Source organism: Carlito syrichta, unplaced genomic scaffold, assembly GCF_000164805.1.
Source record: "Carlito syrichta isolate Samal-C Ts95f unplaced genomic scaffold, Tarsius_syrichta-2.0.1 Scaffold304408, whole genome shotgun sequence".
In the NCBI taxonomy this organism is placed as follows: Eukaryota; Metazoa; Chordata; class Mammalia; order Primates; family Tarsiidae; genus Carlito; species Carlito syrichta.
The window spans coordinates 902,359-925,227 of NW_007248504.1; the positions used below are offsets into that span (position 1 = coordinate 902,359).

At 37.5% G+C, this 22,869-nt stretch overlaps 1 protein-coding gene across 2 annotated transcripts in view; it reads right to left on the bottom strand.

The window, feature by feature from the left end:
- Window positions 1-22,863, bottom strand: part of ACVR2A (activin A receptor type 2A) — an 85,764-nt gene extending 62,901 nt beyond the window's left edge. Inside the window, exon 1 of one of the 2 annotated variants that reach the window (XM_008059875.2) lies at window positions 22,400-22,818. In XM_008059875.2, the coding sequence (XP_008058066.1) occupies window positions 22,400-22,454 (55 nt within the window). In that variant the 5' untranslated portion in view covers window positions 22,455-22,818. Of the gene's footprint in view, window positions 1-22,399 lie in introns of both variants that reach the window. The other variant, XM_021713287.1, reaches the window with a different exon arrangement.
- Between the last annotated feature and the right edge of the window lie 6 nt (window positions 22,864-22,869).

The window sequence follows — 22,869 nt, forward strand, 5'->3', positions numbered from 1 at the left end:
TAAAATGAGCCACGCATACTTTGAACTCAACATGATAAAAATTTAACTCATCTCTTTATTTTACGGCACTAACCGATGATACTACTTTTCTGCTCAAAATGGCCCTTTCACAGCTTTCAGCATGAAATCAGCTCTGCTTTGCAAATCAAGTCCTTCATGATCTGACCCCTACCCACCTCTGCAGACTCATCCTTCATCACTGTTCCCTGCCCCATATACGATGTCTCACGATCAAGGTCTCCTGAACTAATCCAAGTTCCTCAAACATGTAACAATTATTCATGTGCCCATATAAACTGTTTCTTCTGCATTTAACTAGACATCTTAGCTCCTTTCATCTTTCTTTTAAAAGTATGGTTTCTGAACCAAAAGCATGGCATCAATGGGAACCTGTTAGAAATGCTGAATCTCAGGTCCCACTCCAGATATCCCAAGTTAAAATCTTTCATATGTATGCCATTCACATGCACAGTAAAGCCTAATAAGCACTGCTTTAATCGAACATAACCACTACTGTAATATACAACAGATATCACAGAAAAGGGCAATCCAGAACACACTACTTTCAGAACCCTAGTTTAGTCTAAATCATTCCCTTACATTGCTTTGAGTGAATAGAATTGAATTTTATTATTAACTCTCCTGCTTTCAGTCACTTCTCTCTGGATTTAATGCTAGATACCATTGTGTTGTCCATGACATTGACTCCTCTGGGCTCTCTGCCTGAGGTTAAAAGTCCTCAGGCATTGGGGAACCTGTCCATGCTGTCTCACCACTAGGGAGCACACTTATCAGGCTTGCCAGGGACAACATAAAATATTCCTCCACTTTATTTACCTGGTGAACTCCTTATCATTTACGATCACCTCAAGCTTCATTGTAGGAAAACATTACCTGACCTCCTCCAAACTAAACTTGGCCATCTTCTTCTGCAATCCCAAGGCATTCTAATATAGATACAATATACTGCATAATTGCTAGTTTACTAATCATTCTCCTTCAACTGGATTGTGAATCCTCTAGGGCAGGCAGACATGTTCAACCTGTAGCCTGCGGTCCACATGTGGCTCAGAACAGCTAGTAATGCAGCCTCATAAAATCTTTTAACATCATTTTAAAACAAACATTTCTGATAAGCACCTTGAGAAGTCTTATTATGTTTACACATTAACTGTAAGACAATTCCTCTTTACTCAAAGCCAAAAGGTTGGACACCTCTGTTCTGAAGTAAAGACTGCATTTTATTCATCTCCATAGTCCCAGTCTTGACATATACTTAATGCTGACTGGATAACTAATAAATAAGTCGGGAGCTCAAGAGGAAGATGAGAATCAGCGATATAACTCTAGACATCTTCAATATTTAGTTAAAAACTAAAGATGAGACGGGATTACTTCAACAGGGAAGGGTACATAGAGTAAAATTCCATAAGGATTAACTTCTGAGAAATAGCAACACAAAAAAGATTGGCAGAATGAATATTGAGGTTGTAAGGGACTATACAACTGGGAAAGTAAAGGGACAAAAGAATTTTAAGAAGGAGCAAGATGACAATAGCATCAAACTCACAGAAAAATCAGGTCATAACCAAATATAGTTAACAAGAATCCTTTAGATTAGGCAATCAGAAAATCATTAATCTTTGAGTGAATTATGCCACTTCATATTAATAGTGGATTAAAGAGAGAAGAGCAGTACGGAAATGGAGCCAGGTGCAGACGTGGAATCATTTCAAGAAATTGGGCAGTGAAAAGAAAAGGGCAGACTCTTTCACATTAATTTATTCAACAAATATTTACTGAGAACTGGACACTAGGATTATAGTGATAAACATGAAAGCCACAATCTCTACCTTAGTAGTGCTTTTATTTTAACAGCAATAAACTTAGGAAGAAACAAGGCCAAGGACTCAAAAAGACCAGATCAAGAAATTTGAAATGCATCCCTTATCTGGTAAATTTGAAAGGTATTCCTTTTATGCCTCCAAAAAAAAGTCATTAAAGCATCAAATGCTTTTACACTGCATTTTCAGTTTCAGAATAGGTATTTCATAGTGGTAGGGTTTATCATTCCAAAGTGACTAGTTCTTAGACAAAGACTTTATACTTCTTTTGTAAGTGCCATAGCATCTGGCCCACTGAGAAGCACACAGTAGGTATCCCTTAATAGGAGACTGATTTCAACAACTAAATGGATTGCTTAATTATAATGAAAAACTGCAACTAAATGGATTATAGGCTTGACAATATCAGTTTTTCGATAAATTCAATGAGTTAAATTCACATCAAATCCCCGTGGATTTACTAACTGTCTCCACTACTCATTTGCCACCATTTAGTCATACTTCCTAGTCCAACAAAACACAGAAATAAAGAAGTTCCTTTTCTTCCTATTCTCTTCATCATATTTCAGTTTCTGCTAGCAACTGAATAGTTTAAAAGTTACAGTAACAGAAAATTGAGGTCCTTGGAAAAATAAAGTACGTGTTTTTATCAATGTGTCTTAATATGAACGTGAGGAAGGCAACCGCATATCTTAATGCCAGAACTATTCAGGCTTATCTAACACAGTCTTCCTCACCCCTCCCACACCTCTAGCATAGATAACAGGCTTAAAGTAAACAACTAAAGACCACTATCATTAAATTACTTTCTAAATATAAGTCAAAAATACATAATTTCTTTTCTTCTACATCAACAAATTCAATCAGTTCAACTTCTCTGAGTCAAGGTATAATCACTTTAAGAATATGCATTTACTTTGAACATTTGATTCACTATTCAAGTGGTGATCAGAGCAAACGAATTCTGACCTAGTTTTGATTCTAGCTCACCATATATCCAAAAAGTACAACTTCTGTTTTTTAATCTTTAAGCAGCAGTGAACAAACAATTACAGCTGACCCTCGAACAGCAAGTGTTTGAACTATGCAGGTCCACTTAGATGTGGATTTTCTTCCACCTCTGCCACCTGTAATAGCAAGACCAATCCCTTCTCTTCATCCTCCTCCTCTTCAGTCAACTCAATGTGAAGATGACAAGAATGAAGACCTTTATGATGATCTGCTTCTACTTAATGAACAGTAAATATATTTTCTCTTCCTTATGATTTTCTTAATAACATTTTATTTTCTCTAGCTTCCTTATACAAATACAATATAACATAAAAAATAATATATACATGTATATTACATAAAACATACAAAGTATGTGTTTACTATTAATATTATTGGTCAGGTTTCCTGTAAACAGTAGGCTATTGGTAATTAAATTCTAAAGGATTAAAAAGTTATGGGTGAATTTTCAACTGCGCAGAAGGCTGGCACCCCTAACCCCCACGCTGTTTGAGGATCAGGTGTACTTTCATTTCACAGGTGGAGAAAGATCTGCTGTATCAGCCACAAGAACCATAGTAGACCATCAACACCTTAATTAAATAACTCAGCATTTTTCACTACATCATAGGTTTCAAGGAGTGCCAGTAACAGCAGCTTCTGCTAGAGTGAGGGTAGGGGTACAGAACCTTGGCAGAATGGGGGAAAAAAAGTCACAACGCCCTAGAATTGGTAACTCACATTTTGTATACGTTTTAGAAGTTTTGACTCAATAAACAGAATGGATTTAAGTTTCGCAGACCAAGGTTGGGTTAGGCTAAGTTACCTAGGCTCGGTTACTTAGTGACCACAGCCTTAAGCAAGTCACTGAGTCAAAGCACTTAACATACATCAATATGTATCATATAACATATCTATATAACATATATCAACTCACTTTATACTTTAAAACAACTTTATAAGGTAGTATCCTATTATCTCCATGTTCCAGATTTCACCTAAGCTAATCACTGAGCAATGTTTATCTTGTGGGGCTAGTCACCACATTAACACTAAAACTTAAAAGCACTTAGTGCATGCTGTAAGTGGTGGTTGTTAATGGCAGTTTTAACAAATGGTAATCATTAGTAGTACTATTGTTATGCATGATGGTTGGGCTGTGACATAACTTACCAGTTCCAATTTTGACCAAAGATATGTAATACTGTTAAAAATAATGTAAAGTTCTGGGACATGTGTAATGAGATCACATGTGTAATGATGATCTAAATATGGCCCATTGAGAAACAATTTTAAATGTTCTTAATCAAAAGCAAAAGTGACTGAGAAAAGCACTTCTGCCGCAGGATTTACCTACAAATTTCCTTCAGGTAACAATTAACACTTGTGGATTTAAGGGTGCCATAGAGTTAGCCAAGAAGAGCAAAACAACATCTGCCCTAGAGCTCACTTTGGTGCTTTCTATTGCTGTATTGTTACTTCCAGCTTCCCAAGCTCTAAACATGGGCCTCTTAAACATGGGTTTCTCAAAGATTATCTGCAAAGCAACCAACTCTAAATCACTGCAAACATTTCCCCCATTAAGGGAGGGTGATAGCAGAGGACTGTAAAAGCCAGTAAGCATTTTTTACTTCTACAAAAGAACATTAAACTTGATTACTGACTTCAAGCAGATTATATTATCTCAGAGTTTGGGTTAAAGCAAACAAAACACAGAACTTATTTCAAACAGTATCAAATAGAAAAGATGTGAAATCACTTAGAAAACTATAACACATTAATAAATTGAAGATATGTTCCCAGAAATATTGTTATTCAGATGCTGAGAAAATAAAACAGGATAGATACACTTTTGGAAATTTCAGTTATTCCCCTAAGACACTCACTCCCTCTTTATCTCACGTTGGAAAAAAGGTTCTGACGTGCTCTCAACTAGAAATGTAAGCTGAGTATCCCTTATCCAAAACGCAAAGTGTTTCGGATTTCAGGTGTTTTTTGGATTTTGGAATACTGGCAGTATACCAGTTGAGCAGCCCAAATGTGAAAATCCAAATTAAGTCTAAGGCTCAGACTCCAGAAACTACCATATAGTTGAAACTCACTCCACATGAATCAGTAATTTCTGTTGCAAAACCAAAAACCCTATCCCTGGGAAAGATGAACACATTTTACACGGGTCTCTCATCTTTCCCTTCAATTAGCCAGGTATCTGTCTGCTATGATTTTGTTACTTTTCTAGTAAAGAACCATACCCTTCCCATAAACCTTTTTCTTCCCCCACACAACTCCAAATCAAGTTAAAGATCAGAATCAGCATAAATTAGGTTTTTTTCATCATATTTGCAAGAAAAACAGAAATCTCCTAAAAACGTGCATTGTAATTTTTAAGTACTTAAAATGAGTAACTGACTCTGGACTAACAAAGTGTTGCTTAAGACAGACTTTCCCTTAATATAACTTTAAAAAGAATTATTTTCAATTAACATATCAAAGTTACCAGTCTCCAAAGCCAAGATTTCTGCTTCTAACACAATTAATAGCAGGCCCTGTTTTACCTACACCCACTTGTAAATTGCCACCTGGGAACAGCCAAACCATCTGGGTGGCCAGGTGGCCCAGCTACTTGGGTTTCCCTCCTCATTCCCCTTTCAGCTAAAGACATGACTACATTACCCTTCCTCACTAAACTTCATCCTCAATTCCTTGCTATTTCTAGCATGAGTTAAGAGCCCAACTGGTGGTAAGGTATGAAGGAGCAGAGATAATAACATGGCGGGGGGGGGGGAAGTAAAGGCAAAATTCCTACTCTTTTACACATTGTGTAATTCTGCACATAGAGTTCCTAATCATTTAGAGTTCCTAATCATTTTCTTCACGACTTTCCCATGGCCCTGCCCTACCACTAAAGCCAATGCCTTGTCTCAGGAAATCTGGTGAGGTGCCACCAACTGGAGTGATCTTTATATTCTTAAACACAAAGGAAGTCAGAGATGGCTTCTTTCCCTACAAGAAAAACAACATAATATAATGGAAGGACATATTCTAAAAATAATGTGAGCTTCTCTTTGACTCTCAGTTGTGAGACTTATTAAATGTATGATCTCGTCTTCTAAACTGTAAAACAGTTAACTACACATAAAGCTGATAGATCAGTACCAGAAATACACTGCAGCAAGCAATCCAGAGGCTTCCTTTGTATTTTTCACGTGCCTTGCCTATACAATAAAGGGGGAAAAAATCTCAGGATCAGTGTTCCAAACCCTTAAAACATAGGCTTTCAGACTTTTCTGACCACAAACCACAATAAGAAATACATTTTCCATTGTGACCCAGTACTTATACACATATAATCACACATATAACTGAAGTTTCACAAAACAATATTATCCTTTACTATGTGTGATTCATTCTAAAACTTTACATTTTATTTATTTCTTTTTTGTTAGTGGTGACTGTCTACATAGATTTCATAATCCTCCACAGGCTGTAACCTGCAGGTTGAAAAAAATTACCTGCAGGTTGAAAAAAATTAACCTTCGGGTTGAAAAAAAAGTTTTTCTCTCTCCATTTTCTACTCCCATACCCTCCTCATATACAAAGCTCTTTTTAGTCTTGTTACCAATCACCCTACAAGAATCCCTAGAAGCAGAGTACTTCTTAGGGTGCAAAGCCCAGCTGGTGGAAGAGAGATCAAGGAATAAGGAAATTGATAGTGTTGGGGAGAATCTTCTGTGTTTCTTCTGGTCCAGGAAAAAAATACTAAATCTATTTTCCCTCAGAGACGTTGTTACTACTGGGGGTAAAAGCACTGCTGGAGTACAACACTGGAGGCAAAACAGGGCTTGTGGATTGGTTTGGGAACTTAACACATATGATAATGATTCTATTTTTTAAAAAGTTCCCAAGCGCCGGGCTCAATGGCTCAGCCTGTAATCCCGCGCCTTTGGGAGGCTGAGGTGAGTGGATTGCCTGAGCCCACGGGTTCGAGACCCGCCTGGGCAGCAAGACCTCATCTCTACAATAAATCAAAAAATCGGCCGGGCATGGTAGCACGCGCCTGTAATTCCAGTTACTCGGAAGGCTGAGGTGGAAGGATCGCCGGATCCCAGCAGGCGAGGCTGCGGTGGCCGGGAGCGGCCCACTGCACTCCAGTCTGGGCGACTGAGTAAGACTCCAACTCAAAAAAAAAAAAAAAAAAATTCCCAAGCTTCCAAATAACATTTTAAAAATATGATATATTTCTAGTTGGGGGAGATGTGCAACCTACACAATGTCCAAGGGACAAGAAAACCATGGCCTACGGGTCAAATCCAGTCTGCAGCTTTTTGGCACACAGCCCCTGAGGAATAGTTTTTTTACATTTTTAAATGGTTGAAAAAAATCAAAGTAATATTTTATGACACATGAAAATTATATGAAATTTAAATTTCAGTATCTACAAATAAAGTTTTACTGGAACACAGTCATACTGATTTACATGTTGTCTATGACTGCTTTTGTGCTGCAGCTGGCAGAGTTGAGTAACTAACTGCAAAAGGGATTACCTAAAATTATTTACTATCTTGCCTATTACAAAAAAGTTTGCATACCCTGTCCCAAACACTTGGAAGTATTTAGCATTCATTCACAAATATTTGTTAAGCATCTATTATGTGCCAGACACTGAAGAAACCATAGTAAATAAGTCAGACATGGTCTCCGTTATAAATATTAATGAAAGGCAGTGGAAAAAAAAGCTTAGAGGAATACAAAGCAATTGGTTTGTTTAGGAACTATCAGAGGGCCAATATGGCAAAAGAAGAGGTTGGAAGGGAGCCATGAAATATCTTTAAGGTCACTGTAAAGAATAAACCTTCCTCTAATGTCTTATATTCAGTTGTTTATGGAATTAATCCCTTTATTCATAGAAAGCATAAAAATAAATGTCTACCCATTAAGAATAACAAATTCTGAATGGGAAGTGTTGTTATAGTTCACCTGAGCCCTTCCTGTTGCCCTCTATTCCTTGAAAAACATAATCGAATTATTATTAATTATATTATTTGCTATAACATTTCAAAGTCTTAAAAGTTTCATGTATGTATGCTTATGTGAGTGTGCTTGGGCTTGTATGTAGCCTTTGATCCTCAATAAAATCTTGTGATGTAGGTACTATAAAATTCCACTTTACAAAAGAAAATGAGGTAATGAAATTTTTCCAAGTTCCCATTATAGAAAGAGACACAAAACCCAAGCTTTCTCCCTTGCAGAATGTTTGCTCTTTCTACTATACCAGAGCAAGAATTTCGCAATTATTTTCACTGAATCTGAAATAAAGGAAGTTCTTAGGGCTGCTTTTATTAGAAAATCATTCTTGCCAACAAACAACTATATACATATCAATAATATTTCCTTTTATTTATATTAACAAATCTCATGTTTCAATGGGAAATTTTATATAATCTATAACAAACTAGGCTCATTTACTCTTCTATCCTTTGACTTAGTGAGCTGGACACAAGGCTAAATATTAATTATAAAAATATTGCTAGCTGGGCTCCATGCTCAGCCTGTAATCCTGCGCTTTGGGAGGCTGAGATGAGTGGACTGCCCGACCCCGCGGGTTTGAGACCCCCCTGGGCAACTTGGTGAGACCTCATCTCTACAATAAATCAAAAAATTAGCCGGGCGTGGTAGTGCGCGCCTGTAGTTCCAGCTACTTGGAAGGCTGAGGCAGAAGGATCGTCGGAGCCCAGCAGGTTGAGGCTGCAGTGGTCGGGAGCGGCCACTGCACTCGGGTCTGGGTGACAGAGTGAGACTCCAACTCAAAAAAAAAAAAAAAATTTGCTCACTTCAGCCTCTCAAAGTGCTGGGATTATAGGGGGGAAAAATTGCTTAACCCAAAGCTGCTAAATATGTAATGCTAGGCTAACTAGAAACTCCAATTCTTGATCTGGGAATATTTTTGGGCTACAATAGTGAAAGATAAGATCTGTAGGTTAAAGACCAAAACTACCCTAAACTGGTTCAAAATGAAAAAAACTATAATATACTGTTTTCCTCTGACTTCTTTTACTTTTGCTCTATCCTTCAGAAGTCATGATCAACTTGATTAGTTTATTCTTCACAAGAATCATTCTGACAGAGGTAGTTACTGGAGAAAATAATACTTGACAGTTTGTTAGGCCCTCTCAGCAGTCAAAGTTCCTAATTTAATTGCCTCTATTATTTCTAGCCCTCTCAGTTAACAAGCAACCTCTATTCACATTTTAACAAAAAAATATAATTAGCAATTAATTTCCTAATTCAATACTCAAACCAGGTCTATTTATCCCTAAAGAACTAAAGAAGAAATTAAGAAGAGATTACCAGGAAAGATTTGTTATGTATTTATATAGAATAAGGGGTTGGTCAGTGGCTATTCAATCATTTTTCTGGCCACTTAGAAAGGTGTTTTGTTCTGCTTCTGAATACCTGCTAATCAAATTGCTTTACTATGCCCATGCCCATCTTATGTAAGTGGTCTTGCAACTGCCCTTACTCATTATTTACCATCATTCTCTATTTGACTTTTCATTTCTCTCTACATCATTTAAAAGTGTACTTATACATATTAATTTCAAGTCTTAAGTTGAACAAAAGCAATTAGCAAATTCTATTCACTAACCATACAGTATAAAACTCTACCAGGTGAAGCAAAGCCTAACACCCAGTTCTTTTTTCTAGAACTACTTTACTTACGGTAATAACTAAAATGGCCTATAATATTTAGAGGGTGAAACTTTACTTCTCTATAGAAAGTGGTTTACCAAACATAACTAGCTTTACCTGCTTCCAAAATGAAAGAAACCAAAGGAAACCATGTAAAAAGCAGCAGTTACCATTACACACACACACACACACACACGGAGAGAGAGAGAGAGAGAGAGAAAGAGAGAGAGAAAATGAGTTTGTGTTTGTGTGTGTGTGTTGGGGGTTTCACCCTATCGCCCAAGCTGGAGTACAGTGGCACATTCATAGCTCACCACAGCCTCAAACTCCTGGACTCAAGCAATCCTCCCACCTTGGCCTCTAGAGTAGCTGGAGTACAGGCACACGCCACCACACCCAGTAAATTAAAAAAAAATTTTTTTTAGCGAGGTGGTCTTGCTTATGTCGCCCAGGCTGGTCTTGAACTCCTGGGCTCAAGCAATACTCCTGCCTCTGCCTCCCAAAGTGCTGGGATAACAGGCATGAGCCACAGCTGTCAGCCCCATTATATATTCTTAAATCAGTCAAGTTTAATATCTCTTCTGGTTTTACTTCTGTGTAATAATACAGTTTTTCCTAGTCAAAAGATACTGCTGTTGTACTTCTGCCATAATAAAGAGCTGATTTCCCTGCGCCAAGCTGATGGACTACCTAGAGTTAGAGGCTGTAGCCCTGAGTAAAACAAACAGCCCAAAGTATTAATTATTTATGCTTTCTGCCTTTAATATAAGACCTTGATAATGTGAAAAAATATGAAATTCCTAAGAATTAAGATACAAAATATGCTGAGTTTCTACTTCTAAGTCTTCAGTCATACCAACAGTGCATCACATACTAGGAACAATAGAGGTGGCAGGCTCATGAAAAAAATAGGCAACTGAAAAGTTTCAGAGAGAAATGGGAATACTTCAGTAAATAAGAATATAAATTAGCAGATGCACAAAATCTAAAGACAGGAATTTGTCGCAAAAATTCAGTAATCTCTAGTCTGTATGTTATCTTTTTTGTTTTTTATTTTGAGACACTGCATTCAAAGTTCTCATGTCCACAAAAAGTCTACTCTTTTTTTTTTTAAGTAATGGTAAGTAGGAAAAAGATGAGGTAATATAAAAAGTACAAGAGGGAGACTGATAAGTATAGGCAAGCTTTAGAACACAATCAGAGAATGATCAAACCTAGAAAGGATCTCAGTCTCCCTGGCTTACACTGATGCAATAGGGTCCTATTGATCTCACCTTTTCACTCCTATACATTTCCAATGTTTTTCAGATAGCTGCCAAGGTGATCTTAACACATAAATTACATTCAGTTCCTCCTTAATAAACTCGTTGCTTCCCACTGCCCTTTGCAATTTATTCTAAAATCCTCCCCAGTTAGATCAAAGATCTGCATATTCGTGTCCCTATCTCTCCAGTCCCATCTCTGCATTCATTTCTTCAGGCACCTAGTTAAATATTTACTGCTCTGTGCCAGACACTGTGCTATGCCAAGGGAATATTGTTATGAAAAAGTCAGACACTCCTCCAGTAGTGGAAAGGACAAAAATAAATAGGTAAATAAATAAAGTAAATAATTAGAGATTGTGATATGTGATGTGAAGCAGAGTGATTCTCTCAGCATCCTATCAGTTTCTGTCAGAGCACATATGAAAATGTGTAATTGCATTATTTATTTGACTACTTACTTTATAAGTTCCTGAAAGGCATGATCATGTCTGTCTTTGTCAATGTTGCATCCCAAGCACTTAGTATAGTACCTAGCATATAGTTCAATATTGATTTGTTAAATAAATGAATACCTATTTCGTCTTCCCTAACTTAAGGTTGAGTAAAGTGAGAGCTTAATAGTTATCAAAGGTTAAAGAAGAATCAGTAGGAAAGTACAAGTCTTAATGACAGACTCTAGTTTTAGTGCAAAATATTATATCACATTCAAAATATTAATTTCAAAGCTTGAACAATTATGTTTTCAAAACTTAAAATACCTGGTATCTAAAAGCGGCCTTGAAAATCTTTCAAAACTTTGCTTCTACATAAAGTTTTAAAACACTTAGAGTTTAAGTGAAGTTGTCCAAGAAAAATATTTTAAATTCCAACTGATAAACAGAGGAGAAGATTTACTCCAATATTTCTTTTTAATGCATGCTAGAACAAGGAGACCTTAAAAAACTCTTTGTGAAGAACCATGAAATATATATCTGAATGATCTAGATATTCTATAGCACCTATCTGGCAGTCTATAATGATATTTTCATTGGCTGGATCATTTAGTCAGAACATTATTTCACATTAAATGATAGGTAATTTAAAAATCAAGACCTGAATCTATATTTTTTTAATGTTTTACATACTATATCCTTTTAAGTGACACTTAAAGAGAGACTAAAAACAAACATATGTAAGATCTACTCTGAACCAAGCTAAACATTATGTGGCATATCAATTCTTCTAATATATCCTGATTTACAAATGAAAAAAAAATTAATCTCAGTGTTTTAGAAACTTGTCAAGATTTCATAGCTTGCCCAAACTCTTTCCTCTCAAAATGATGACTTGGAACCAGCTGATTCATCATATATAGTCATAAAGACGTGAAGAACAACAGGTTTTTCCTAATAATGGATGTATTTCTATAAAATGTAAATTTTCAAGTTAATATTCGTAACTAGGAAATATTCTCCCTCCAAGCTTTATAAATATTCTTATTTTTATTACAATATGTATAAGTCTTGATTACTTTTTAAAATCTTTTTAAAGGCAACCCCTCCCCAGTCCTTCTAATCTAGTAACTATCTTCTTACTTTGCATTTATTTTCCTCACCATCATTAGGGAATCATAAAATGATTCCCAGTGTGACTACAGTCAATAACAATAACAACAACAACAACAACAAACAACTGTTTCTATCTATACCAAAAGAATCATCATTAAAAAGTCTAGGCTTGGCCGGGCGCAGTGGCTCAAACCTGTAATCCCAGCAATTTGGGAGGCCAAGGCGAGAGGATTGCTTGAGCCCACGGGTTCGAGACTAGCCTGGGTAACATGGTGAGACCTCATCTCTACAATAACTCAAAAAAATTAGCCAGGCATTGTAGTGCATGACTGTAGCTCCAGCTACTTGGAAGGTTGAGGAGAAGGATCACTGGAGCCCAGCTGGTCGACACTGGGGTAGCTGTGAGCGTGACACTGCACTCCAACCTGGGTGACAGAGTGAGACTCCAACTCAAAAAAAAAAAAGAAAAAAATCTAGGCTTCAGGCATGAATAGCATATACCACATTCAGAAAAGTATTTAAATATACGTCTATAGAACAGTATACTTTACTGAAGGTAAATGCCTCACATAGATTTCAAAAAAATCTATAATCTGGATGACCAGTTAGAGTCATTATTATAATTACTGAAATTTGACCAGTTTTTAAACATAAACAATACATTGAGCCACTAATGCTTAGAATTCTTCAACTAGACATCACAATGGAGACGTATCCACCACACAGTGTCTAGACCTGCAATATAATATTACATGCTCTCATGTTTTTTATGCATTCTTTTATTTTTCCAAATCTATTTTCATTCATGCATATCATCTAAATCATTACCTATCTGTAAACTTCTTTAGTAATGGAAGCACTTTCTACTTTCTTCTGGCTTGTTACTGTCTTAACAATTTTATTCAGTAGTGCTACCATGCTATTTTAATCTTCAAGTTGCTTTTCTGACCTATATTCCACATAGATGTATTTGTAGCATCCACTCCTATCCCCTCTCAGTTTTACCTACTTTTCATCTAGATTTAAAACTTAATCCCTTCGACTAAGATGGTCTTCCTTCAAGTAATTATGAACATTTCGTCATCAAACAAATCTCTTACTCAGATTTAGTCAAAACTTCTCCATCCCAACTTGGCTTCTATCCATAGTCATTTACCCTCCAATGTCCTTTGTGTTCCTGATGCTATTTTGTGCCTTTTCCTTTACATTAAGATGAATAGTCTTCTTAACCTCCCACTAAGACATTTTTCCCCCTAGTATTAGGCTCTCTCCTCCAGTAACTCTTTCCTAAATTAAAAAATCTAAACCTGGCTCAGTGGCTCAGCCTGTAATCCCGTGCTTTGGAAGGCTGAGGTGAGTGGATTACCTGAGCCGTGGGTTCAAGACCCGCCCGGGCAACTTGGTGAGACCTCATCTCTACAATAAATCAAAAAGTTAGCCGGGCGTGGTAGCACGCGCCTGTAGTTCCAGCTTCCGACGGAAGGATCGTCGGAGCCCAGTAGGTCAAGGCTGCGGTGGCCGGGAGCATGCCACTGCACTCCAGTCTGGGCAAAAGAGTGTGACTCCAACTAAAAAAAAAAAAAAAAAAAAAATCTAAACTTCTCAAAATTACAGTCTAATTTTGTTTCAACACCTTTGTGCATGCTTAATTTATCCAAGTAATCCAAAAGAGCTTAGGGCAGATCCCTGTTCTCCCTTGAGACCAGTTTTCCCTATATTCTGTATCTAGGCACACATTCTCTATTGTAGATTACCTAATGAACATACTTTTCTGTGCATTTTTTTTAGTGCATATATTTTTCATTGTACATATTAACTTATGTAGTTTCCTTCTCCACTCAGAGAATACTGGGTAGAGAAAATAGGGAATTGTTGAACCAGGTCAGTGGTTTTTAGGCATTTACAATCTACTAGTTGGTCACTAAGTCAACTAATGGGTCATGCAGACATGGTGGCTAACGCCTGTAATCCCAGCACTTTGGGAGGCGGAGGCAAGAGGATTGCTTGAGTCCAGGAGTTGGAGACCAGCAAAGACAACACAGTGAGCCCTTATCTCTACACAAACTCAAAAAATTACCCAGGCATGGTGGCATGTGCCTGTAGTCCTAGCTACTTGGGAGGCTGAGGAAAAAGGATCGCCTGAGCCTAAGAGGTCGAGACTACAGTGAGTTATGATCATGCTACTACACTCCAGCCTGGGTGACAGAGTAAGACTCTGACTCAAAAAAAAAAAAAAAAAAAGTAATTGGTCATAATCAACAGTTTAAAAATAAAATAGAATATAAAAATAAATTTTCTGCACACAGAGTAAACAGTTCATGAAACTTTTATTTCTCATCAATAAGTATTTCACATATATATACATATATATTCACACACACAAAACTACTGCATAGGAACTAAGTTATGATATAAGGTATAGTTCTTATTGTGGGTTCTGATCAAAAATATATAAAAGCCATGGAACATGAAAATATCTAAGTCCCTCCTAAATCTATGTAATTCAAATTTAATTTTTAATTTTAACTTTAAACTGATTTTAAAAATGTCAAAACACCCAGCAAAATCATTTTTTTCCCTAATAGAATGTCACTAATGAACTCTAAGCTTAAAATTAGAGAACCACATTGCTTAGAGTAGGAAAAAGGGTCAGAGATTATCTAATCCAAGTTCTTCACTTCAATACATCAAGAGGGAAACTCTGGCTCAGAGAAGAGAAATAATTTAATTTTATTCATTCAATAAACATTTGCTAAGCACTGATTGCATAGGTTTCCAGGAATGGGTCTGTGGATAAAGGAAAGATGTCTTCAAAGAATGGAAACAGGAAATGTAACATTTATACAGCCTAAAGTGAAAATAGGCAAGCAAACATTTTCAATAATTACTGAAATCAAGGTCATTTACAAGGTGCTAGATGAATAGAAAACAACTAACTTAATCTGGGTTGGTGGCAGAGAAAATGTTTCTAAACAGTTGATACTTCTCAGTCTTAAAACTAGTAAAGAGTTAGCTAGATAAAGGAGAAAGAAATAACATTTACAAAGGCACCATACAGAAATACAATAAAGCAGTGGTCCACAACCCTGGGCCACAGGGTACCTGGAGGTGTGCAGCAGGAGGAATGAGTCACACAGCAGGAGGTGAGCAGCCAAGGAGCAAGTGAGGCTTCATCCATATTTCCCGTCACTCCCTATGGATCGCATTACCGCCTGAGCTCTGCCTCCTGTCAGATCAGCAGCAGCATTAGATTCTCAAAGGAGCATGAACCCTGTTAAGAACTGCACATGCGAGGGGTCTAGTCTGCGAGCTCCCTAAGAGAATCTAATGCCCGATGTTCTGAGGTGGAACTGAGGCAGTGATGCTAGGTCTGGGAGCAGCTGCAAATACGGATTAACATTAGCAGTGAGGTTTGATTGCACAGAGACCATAAAAAATCAATTGCTTGCAGACTCATATCAAAACTCTGTCAGTGAGTGGCAAGTGAGTTGATGTACTTCAACTGTACAGCCACATCTGGTGACAGACTTTAAGTTAGAATCTGACATTTATTTGTCTGTGCATGGCCCACCCATTACTTTATTTACTACTTCCATCCACGCCTCTTTTTTTAATGGTGAACTGTATAATAATAGATATATATGTATATGTAAATGTAATAATAATAGAAATAAAGTACACAATAAAGGCATGTGCTCGCATCATCCCAAAATCATCCCTCCTTCCCACACCACCCCATCTGTGGAAAAACTGTCTTTCACAAAACCAGTCCCTGATGCCAAAAAGGTTGGGGACCACTGCAATAAAGGAAGACACATTCAGGGAACTGCAAGTTAAGTTTGTATGGCTGGAATATAGACTTCACACGCTGAGGAGAAGCTGCAGCAGAACACTTTGCATATATATTCCATTTAATCTTCAAGCCACTCTCTGAGGTAAGCACTATTAATATCCCATTGTGTAGATGAGAAAACTGAGGCACTTCAGGGTTAAGAGACTTGACCAAGATTAAGATGTCTAACTCCAGAGCCTATACTTTTAACCACTATACCAAGAGGTTACAGAAACAGGCAAGAACCAAATGATGAAGTACCTTGTATATAATTCTAAGATGTTAGATTTTCTGCTAAAGGTGACTCATAGTCAGTGAAAGGTTTTAAGTAAGAGTAATATATTCAGATTTATTTTTTAATGTGGTCACTCTGGCAACTATGAGGATGGACTGGAAAGAAGAGGAAGTAGTGACAGAGAACTAGTCTTAGCTAGAATGGTGTTACAATAATCAGGTAAGAGAAAATGATAGATGAACTGGAGAGTGGCAGCACTGGTACTAGAATCCAAGTCTACCAATCTCCATAACCACATTCTTGGTCATTATTCATGAGAACATCCCAATTTTTTTCCATAGGTCCATCATTCTAACAGTTTAAGGGTCCAACCTCAGAGACAAAATATTTCCTTTAAGTCCCTTTATTAAGCAAAACCTGTCCTCTAAATGAATTGGGTATATGTAAGCGACAACAGAAATCTAGGTGGAAAATGACAGTCAACGGCTATCTACAGTAGTTTCCTTACCTTCTTCTCCTTCATCTACACACTATTCCTGGAATTTTCATGTTCAATAGTCAATTTGAAATCAATGTTCTGTCTAGACATTGCTGTTATAACCTAACAGAATTAAATCAACCATAGAGGAAGTCTAATGTGGTCCAATCGGCAGCAATAAATACACTCTTGGGTATGGTAAAACTTTAGCTTAAAAAGAGATGAATGAATAACAATAAGAGAGAAACTTTTGGAAGCTGCAATGAGTTAAGGAAAATCTGAATATTAAAAAAGGAATAAGAACAATCTCAAGTTCAAGCCATTTGATTCCAAGAGAGCAGTACTGCTCCCAAGTATGTGTGTGGTAGTCTAGAAACCAAAAAAATGAAAGAACAGTGGGAAAGACTAGTCAACTGTTAAGCATTTAAAATGCAATCAATGTTCATGTAAACCATATTTGAACCTTCCTTGATGCTAAGCAACAACTGGGTTCCACAAGCAAGCAGCCTACAATATAGGAAAATACAGAAGGGCCAGAGGAAGGAAAGGAGGCAAAGAAGGCAGGAAAATGGGAAGGAGATGGAAGAAATGACAAAAGTTATGGAACACAGAGCAAAAAGTGAAAGTACCCAGTGGCCCTAGTAGGAAACATGCCAACCTTACCTAAGTATGATCTCAGGGACACTATGACAAGTGGCAACATAAGAGAGCATGAAAAGACAAATTTAAATCATAGATTTATGGGACATCAAAGATAAGAAAATAAGAGTAGTACTTGCACAAGTAAAAAAGCAACAAAATAAAGTCTTAGAAACTAAAGGAACAGTTTAGAGATTATTGAACTCTAAATTGGTTTAGTTATGCTTCACTTCTCACAAACAGTGAGTCTGGTGGACCCAAAAGGTGAAAACATCAGTAGTACCAGAGAGGAGGGTTTGGGAGGTGTGTTACAAAGTATAAGGCTTATTTGCATACTTTTGTGAAACTGACTTCAGAATTTTCCTCTCAATTAGTGCTACTTAATTTTTTGAGTTTCACTGCACTAAAATTCTTATCTTAACTAGTTGGGTTAACTTACTTAAACTTAGAGTTCAAAACAAGGTAAGTACTTATTAATTATGGTCAAGATTTAACCTTAAAGAGGGAAAAGGTCTCCAACAGATTATAAAATATTACTTACTGTATCATAAATGAGTCTAATGGTAACCAAAACTCAGTAATGATTCTCAGGAAAATTATTTAATTAAGACATCAGTTTAAAGGTTTCCTGAAATTAAAGTTAGCTATGCAAAAGAAATATCCTTAAAAAACAAACAAACAAAGCCAGATGAGGTGGCTCACGCCCGCAATCTCAGCACTTTGGAGGCAAGAGGATTGCCTGAGTCCAGGAGTTGGAGACCAGCCTGAGCAACTTGGTGAGACCTTGTCTCTACAATAAATCAAAAAATTAATCAAGGGTGGTGGCATGCACCTGATGGTTCTAGCTACTTGGAAGGCTAAGGTGGAAGGATTACCTGAGCCCAGCGGGTCAAAGCTGCGGTAGCCATGAGGGTGCCACTGCACTCCAGTCTGGGTGACAGAATGAGACTCCTACTCCAAAAAAATCAATTAAGTAATTAATCAATTAATTTAAAAATACTGACTTTCTACCCTGAAGTCATTCAAGGGACACGTAATAGTGAACATATTTCTTCCTCATGCTATTCAGAAAACTTTCAGGCAAATTGTTACACACCCACCACCACCAGGCAGCCCAGTGATTTCAACAAGAATAAAAGGAATTATGCTTAAAGATAATTATTATGGCAAAGAGAATACTGGATCTAAAGCAAGTATAATTAAACTTGATGCCATGACCAATCATTTATCATATACACGAACAAGCAATCTTCATAAGCACACTATCAAAATAGGTAACTGGAGAGTTATTCATAACACTCAGCAAAATATTTTTATTATAGTGTAATAGAATGAAAGAATGTGCATACCTGTAGTCTGTTTCTCTAAGTTAATCACATTCTAATTTTAAAAGATAATGAAAAGATGAAAACTTTCAATACAGGGTGACCTGGAGATCAATACCACGTACTAGTAGTATTTAGATTCCACTGGAGGAGAGGGAATAGAGTCCTTTTACTAAAATAATATTGCTTTTAAAAAACAGTTTAGAATAGGATTTCTTAACCTCTACACCACTGACACACTGAGTCAAATAATTCTTTGTTGTGGAATGTTGTTCCATGCATGATAGGATGATTAGCAGCATCCCTGCCCTACCCACTAGATGCCAGTAGCACACCCGCCCCTCCCCACTCCCTTGTCCCATTGCAATAACCAAAAGTGTCTTCAAATATCCCCTGGGTGGAGAATGGGAGGAGCAAAAATCACCCCAGCTTGAGAACTATTGGCTTAGATCATGAATGGAAAAAAAAAAATTCAAAATGAATGGAGGGGGGACTTTGCTGTATTTTTCTTCTGGTTTGCAAGTTTCAGCATATTATACTTGAATTTGATCACAGACAACACTTAAGGGATTCTGCCTTTCAGAAAACAAAGTATCTAATATATATGACTTGTTAGCCAAAGCTCAAAAGAGTCCCAGATTCTCTGTACTGCCAACCACGTCTCCAACCACACATTCACACACACAGTACTGGCTAGCTGAACTGAAGAAAATGAAACATAATTACTGTATTTCCATCTCTTATTTCATTAAATATATTAAAGCTACTGCTCCAGCTCTCACAGAATCCAAAGGAAGTCTCAATTTACCTCAATACAACTCAAATACTACAATAGCTGCATCATTCTAGGAAGGATAAACCTAAGTACTAGGACAAGTATTAAACTCATCCTCACACTTTAACAAATTGTCGAAAAAATACAAATTAACCAAGATGCTTTAAAAAGAAAAAAAATGAGATTTGTATTTGAAACAGAATCTGAGGAATGAAAAAGTTAAAAATCAAAAAGAATCTGAAGGTACTTTAGGATGAGTGCAAAACTCAAAATGTTTCCCCTAGAATGAGAGACAGGAAGAAATTATACACTTGGCCATATCTTATAGGAATCGTCCACACCATCAGTCTCCAGAATACATATGATGAAATGGGAACTGAAAAACCAGAATCCACAAAACAGGAAACTGCAAACATTCACCCTAAATACCTGGGATAAAACTGTTCTTTACTACTGTTTCTCATTTGTGTTTTTTTAAAATCAAATACATAGAAACAAAAAGCTAACAACAATTGAATATTTTTTAAATTCCCATAAAAATAGCCATCCTTGTGCTTCCAGCATACCAGATCACAAATTACATAGAAAAATCAATTAGTTGGAGAGAACGCAATAATCCTTTTAAAAAGTGCATCTGATTCATAACAAAAGCCCTTTTTTTAAAAAAAAAAAAGGCATTTTAAGTACGAAAAAGCTTTATGTATAAATATGGTTTAAGGCCTTTAAGATTATTTCAATTATCTTCAACAGAATCACATATTTTAGTTCAACTACAAATGTTCATTTTAAAAAACCTATGCAACACAATATTAGTTTAACCTAAATATAATATCTATATATACACTATATAGCAACAAGATTATTTCAAAATTTTAGCTATTAACCTCCTGGCCCCAGTGAAAATAATCCTTGTCCAATGAAGGTAATCCCACAAGAAACTAATGCTCAGTTCTTTTTACCACCAAACCAAGCAGAGAAAGCTATAAGATCTATAGCGACAGCCTGCTTTTCCAGAAGTAATACCTTGAGACTGCTCAAGAATAACCTTCTTCACCAATTAGTGTGACTCAGGTGGGTTTGGGAGGAAATAATGTCCACAATTTCTTGGTCAGTGGCCATGATGCCCCTCCTCCTCAAGGGCAGGAGATCATAAAAAGGGATTTGAACAAGAAGAGTTCATCAGTCAGAATATATAGGGGGCAAAGGAAAAAGAGTACTACCGGAAAGATAAAAACTACATGGTTAAGTCATGTCACAAAAGCAAGAGGCTTAATGTTATCAAGGCCTTCATTCATTTCAGACACACCATTGTTTAGCTTCTTCCCCAAACCCTGCACAAAAAGGACTGTCAGCCTGCTTTAAGCATGTTCCTTCTTCCATTTAAACAGACATGATTCTTTTGGTTAATCTCTGGCAATGATCGCCATTTCACAACACATTCAGCCCACCCGGAACTGATCAATACCACTACAGACATAAGACTAGACTTTATCCATTTATTAACCACAGGGAAATGTACCATTCAGCAAAATTCTATACATTACAAAAGATTCTATTTAAAGGGGGGCGGGGAAGACGGACACAAGCGCGCGCGCGCGCGCGCACACACACACACACACACACACACACACACACACACACACACACCCCACAAAGGTACACAAAGAAGACTACCACCCTCTAATTTCTCTGTGGCAAACAAGATAAAGACATGGCCATGAAACCTGTCAATTCATTCCCCCCCCCCATAATTCTATGTCACAACCTCTAAACTAAATATTAAATTTTATGATAGATCCACTGTGACTTTTAAATCGTTTCATCTATCAAACTAACTGTCCTGTTAGGTACATCTCCACACCTTTGAGCTAGATGTTGTATTCATTTATAAAATTTCAAATACAAAAGACTAGATAGTTTTTCCAACCACTGGTTGCAACCACAGAACGTCCTCACAAAAATCAAAATTCCAAATATAAAATGGCCAGATTATTCTTCCAACCTTGGGCTAAAACCTATTTTGCGAGCACGCTATATTTAACAATGAGAACAAATTCACACGAGCTGTTCTAACAGAAAACAATGCTTCAATACAAAGCGTTTAAAATAAGTATTCTGTAGGTAAGCAAAATCTATGCCCAAAAAGAGCACACAAATGGAGGTTGAAAGCCAACACATTACCAACAAGCGGCATACCTCTTCTGCACTGGGTTATAGTTAATACTCCAACAACAACAACTACAACTATTTTTAACACGGCTGGACACTGAAGTTGAAAGAAACGTGAGGGGAGACCCAGATGAAATTGTTGATAGCATGCATTGTTTCTGACGGTCAAAATTAAGGAGCAACTGACTTAGATCTATGTCGTGATATTCACCGGTGAAGCACTAATTTAAAGACGACAAAAAAGCAACCCTTGTTTTGGAGGCGCCCACGCCAAATGACAACCTCCTTTGGGCTCTCAACCTTCGCATAAATTGTCACTTGTGGTATTTGCGGCTTAATTGCAACCCAACCAGCGCTGTCATCCAGTGTTACGGCCACGAAACATGACTTTCTCACTTCCACAACAACACAGCACTCACTCTTATCAGCTCGCCACCCCAACTCAAAAGGAGACAAATTCATGGAGACTTCCAGATCTCCATCAGACCTGAGGGGTGGCAGCCGAGGGGCTCGGGGTGTGGGGCGACCTCCCCAGACTCTCCTGGCGCTCACCTCCCGGCAGCAGCCGCGGCCCCCGGCAGCCCCGCCGCGCCGAGCTCGCTGCACCTACCTGAAGAACAAGAGATAAGAAAGACGGCAAACGCCAACTTTGCAGCAGCTCCCATTTTCCCGAGGCGCCGGGGAATCCGTAGGAAGTTCTCGCTAGATATCCAGTTCCCTGGGTCTTCCTCGGAGACAAACCTCCTGGTGTAAAATCAACCGTCATAAAACATATTCGGAAGCTCCGACCAAAAAAAAAAAAAAAAAAAAAAAAAAAAAAAACGTTCACGGGATTTTAGGGGGAAAAAAAAAAGGGAAGAAAAAAAAGCACAACAATAAAAAATAAAATGCACCACGGGGGAAAAACCGCCACACACACGCACCACACACAAAACCAAACAACGAAAAGCCAACAACAACAAAAGCGGGTTTAAATCACTGTCAAAATCACTGTCAGCTCCGCTCGCCTCTCGGGTCTCTCGGAACAAAACGCCAGGCTGAGGCGACGAAGAGGCGGCGGCGGCGGCGTCCGCTGCCGCC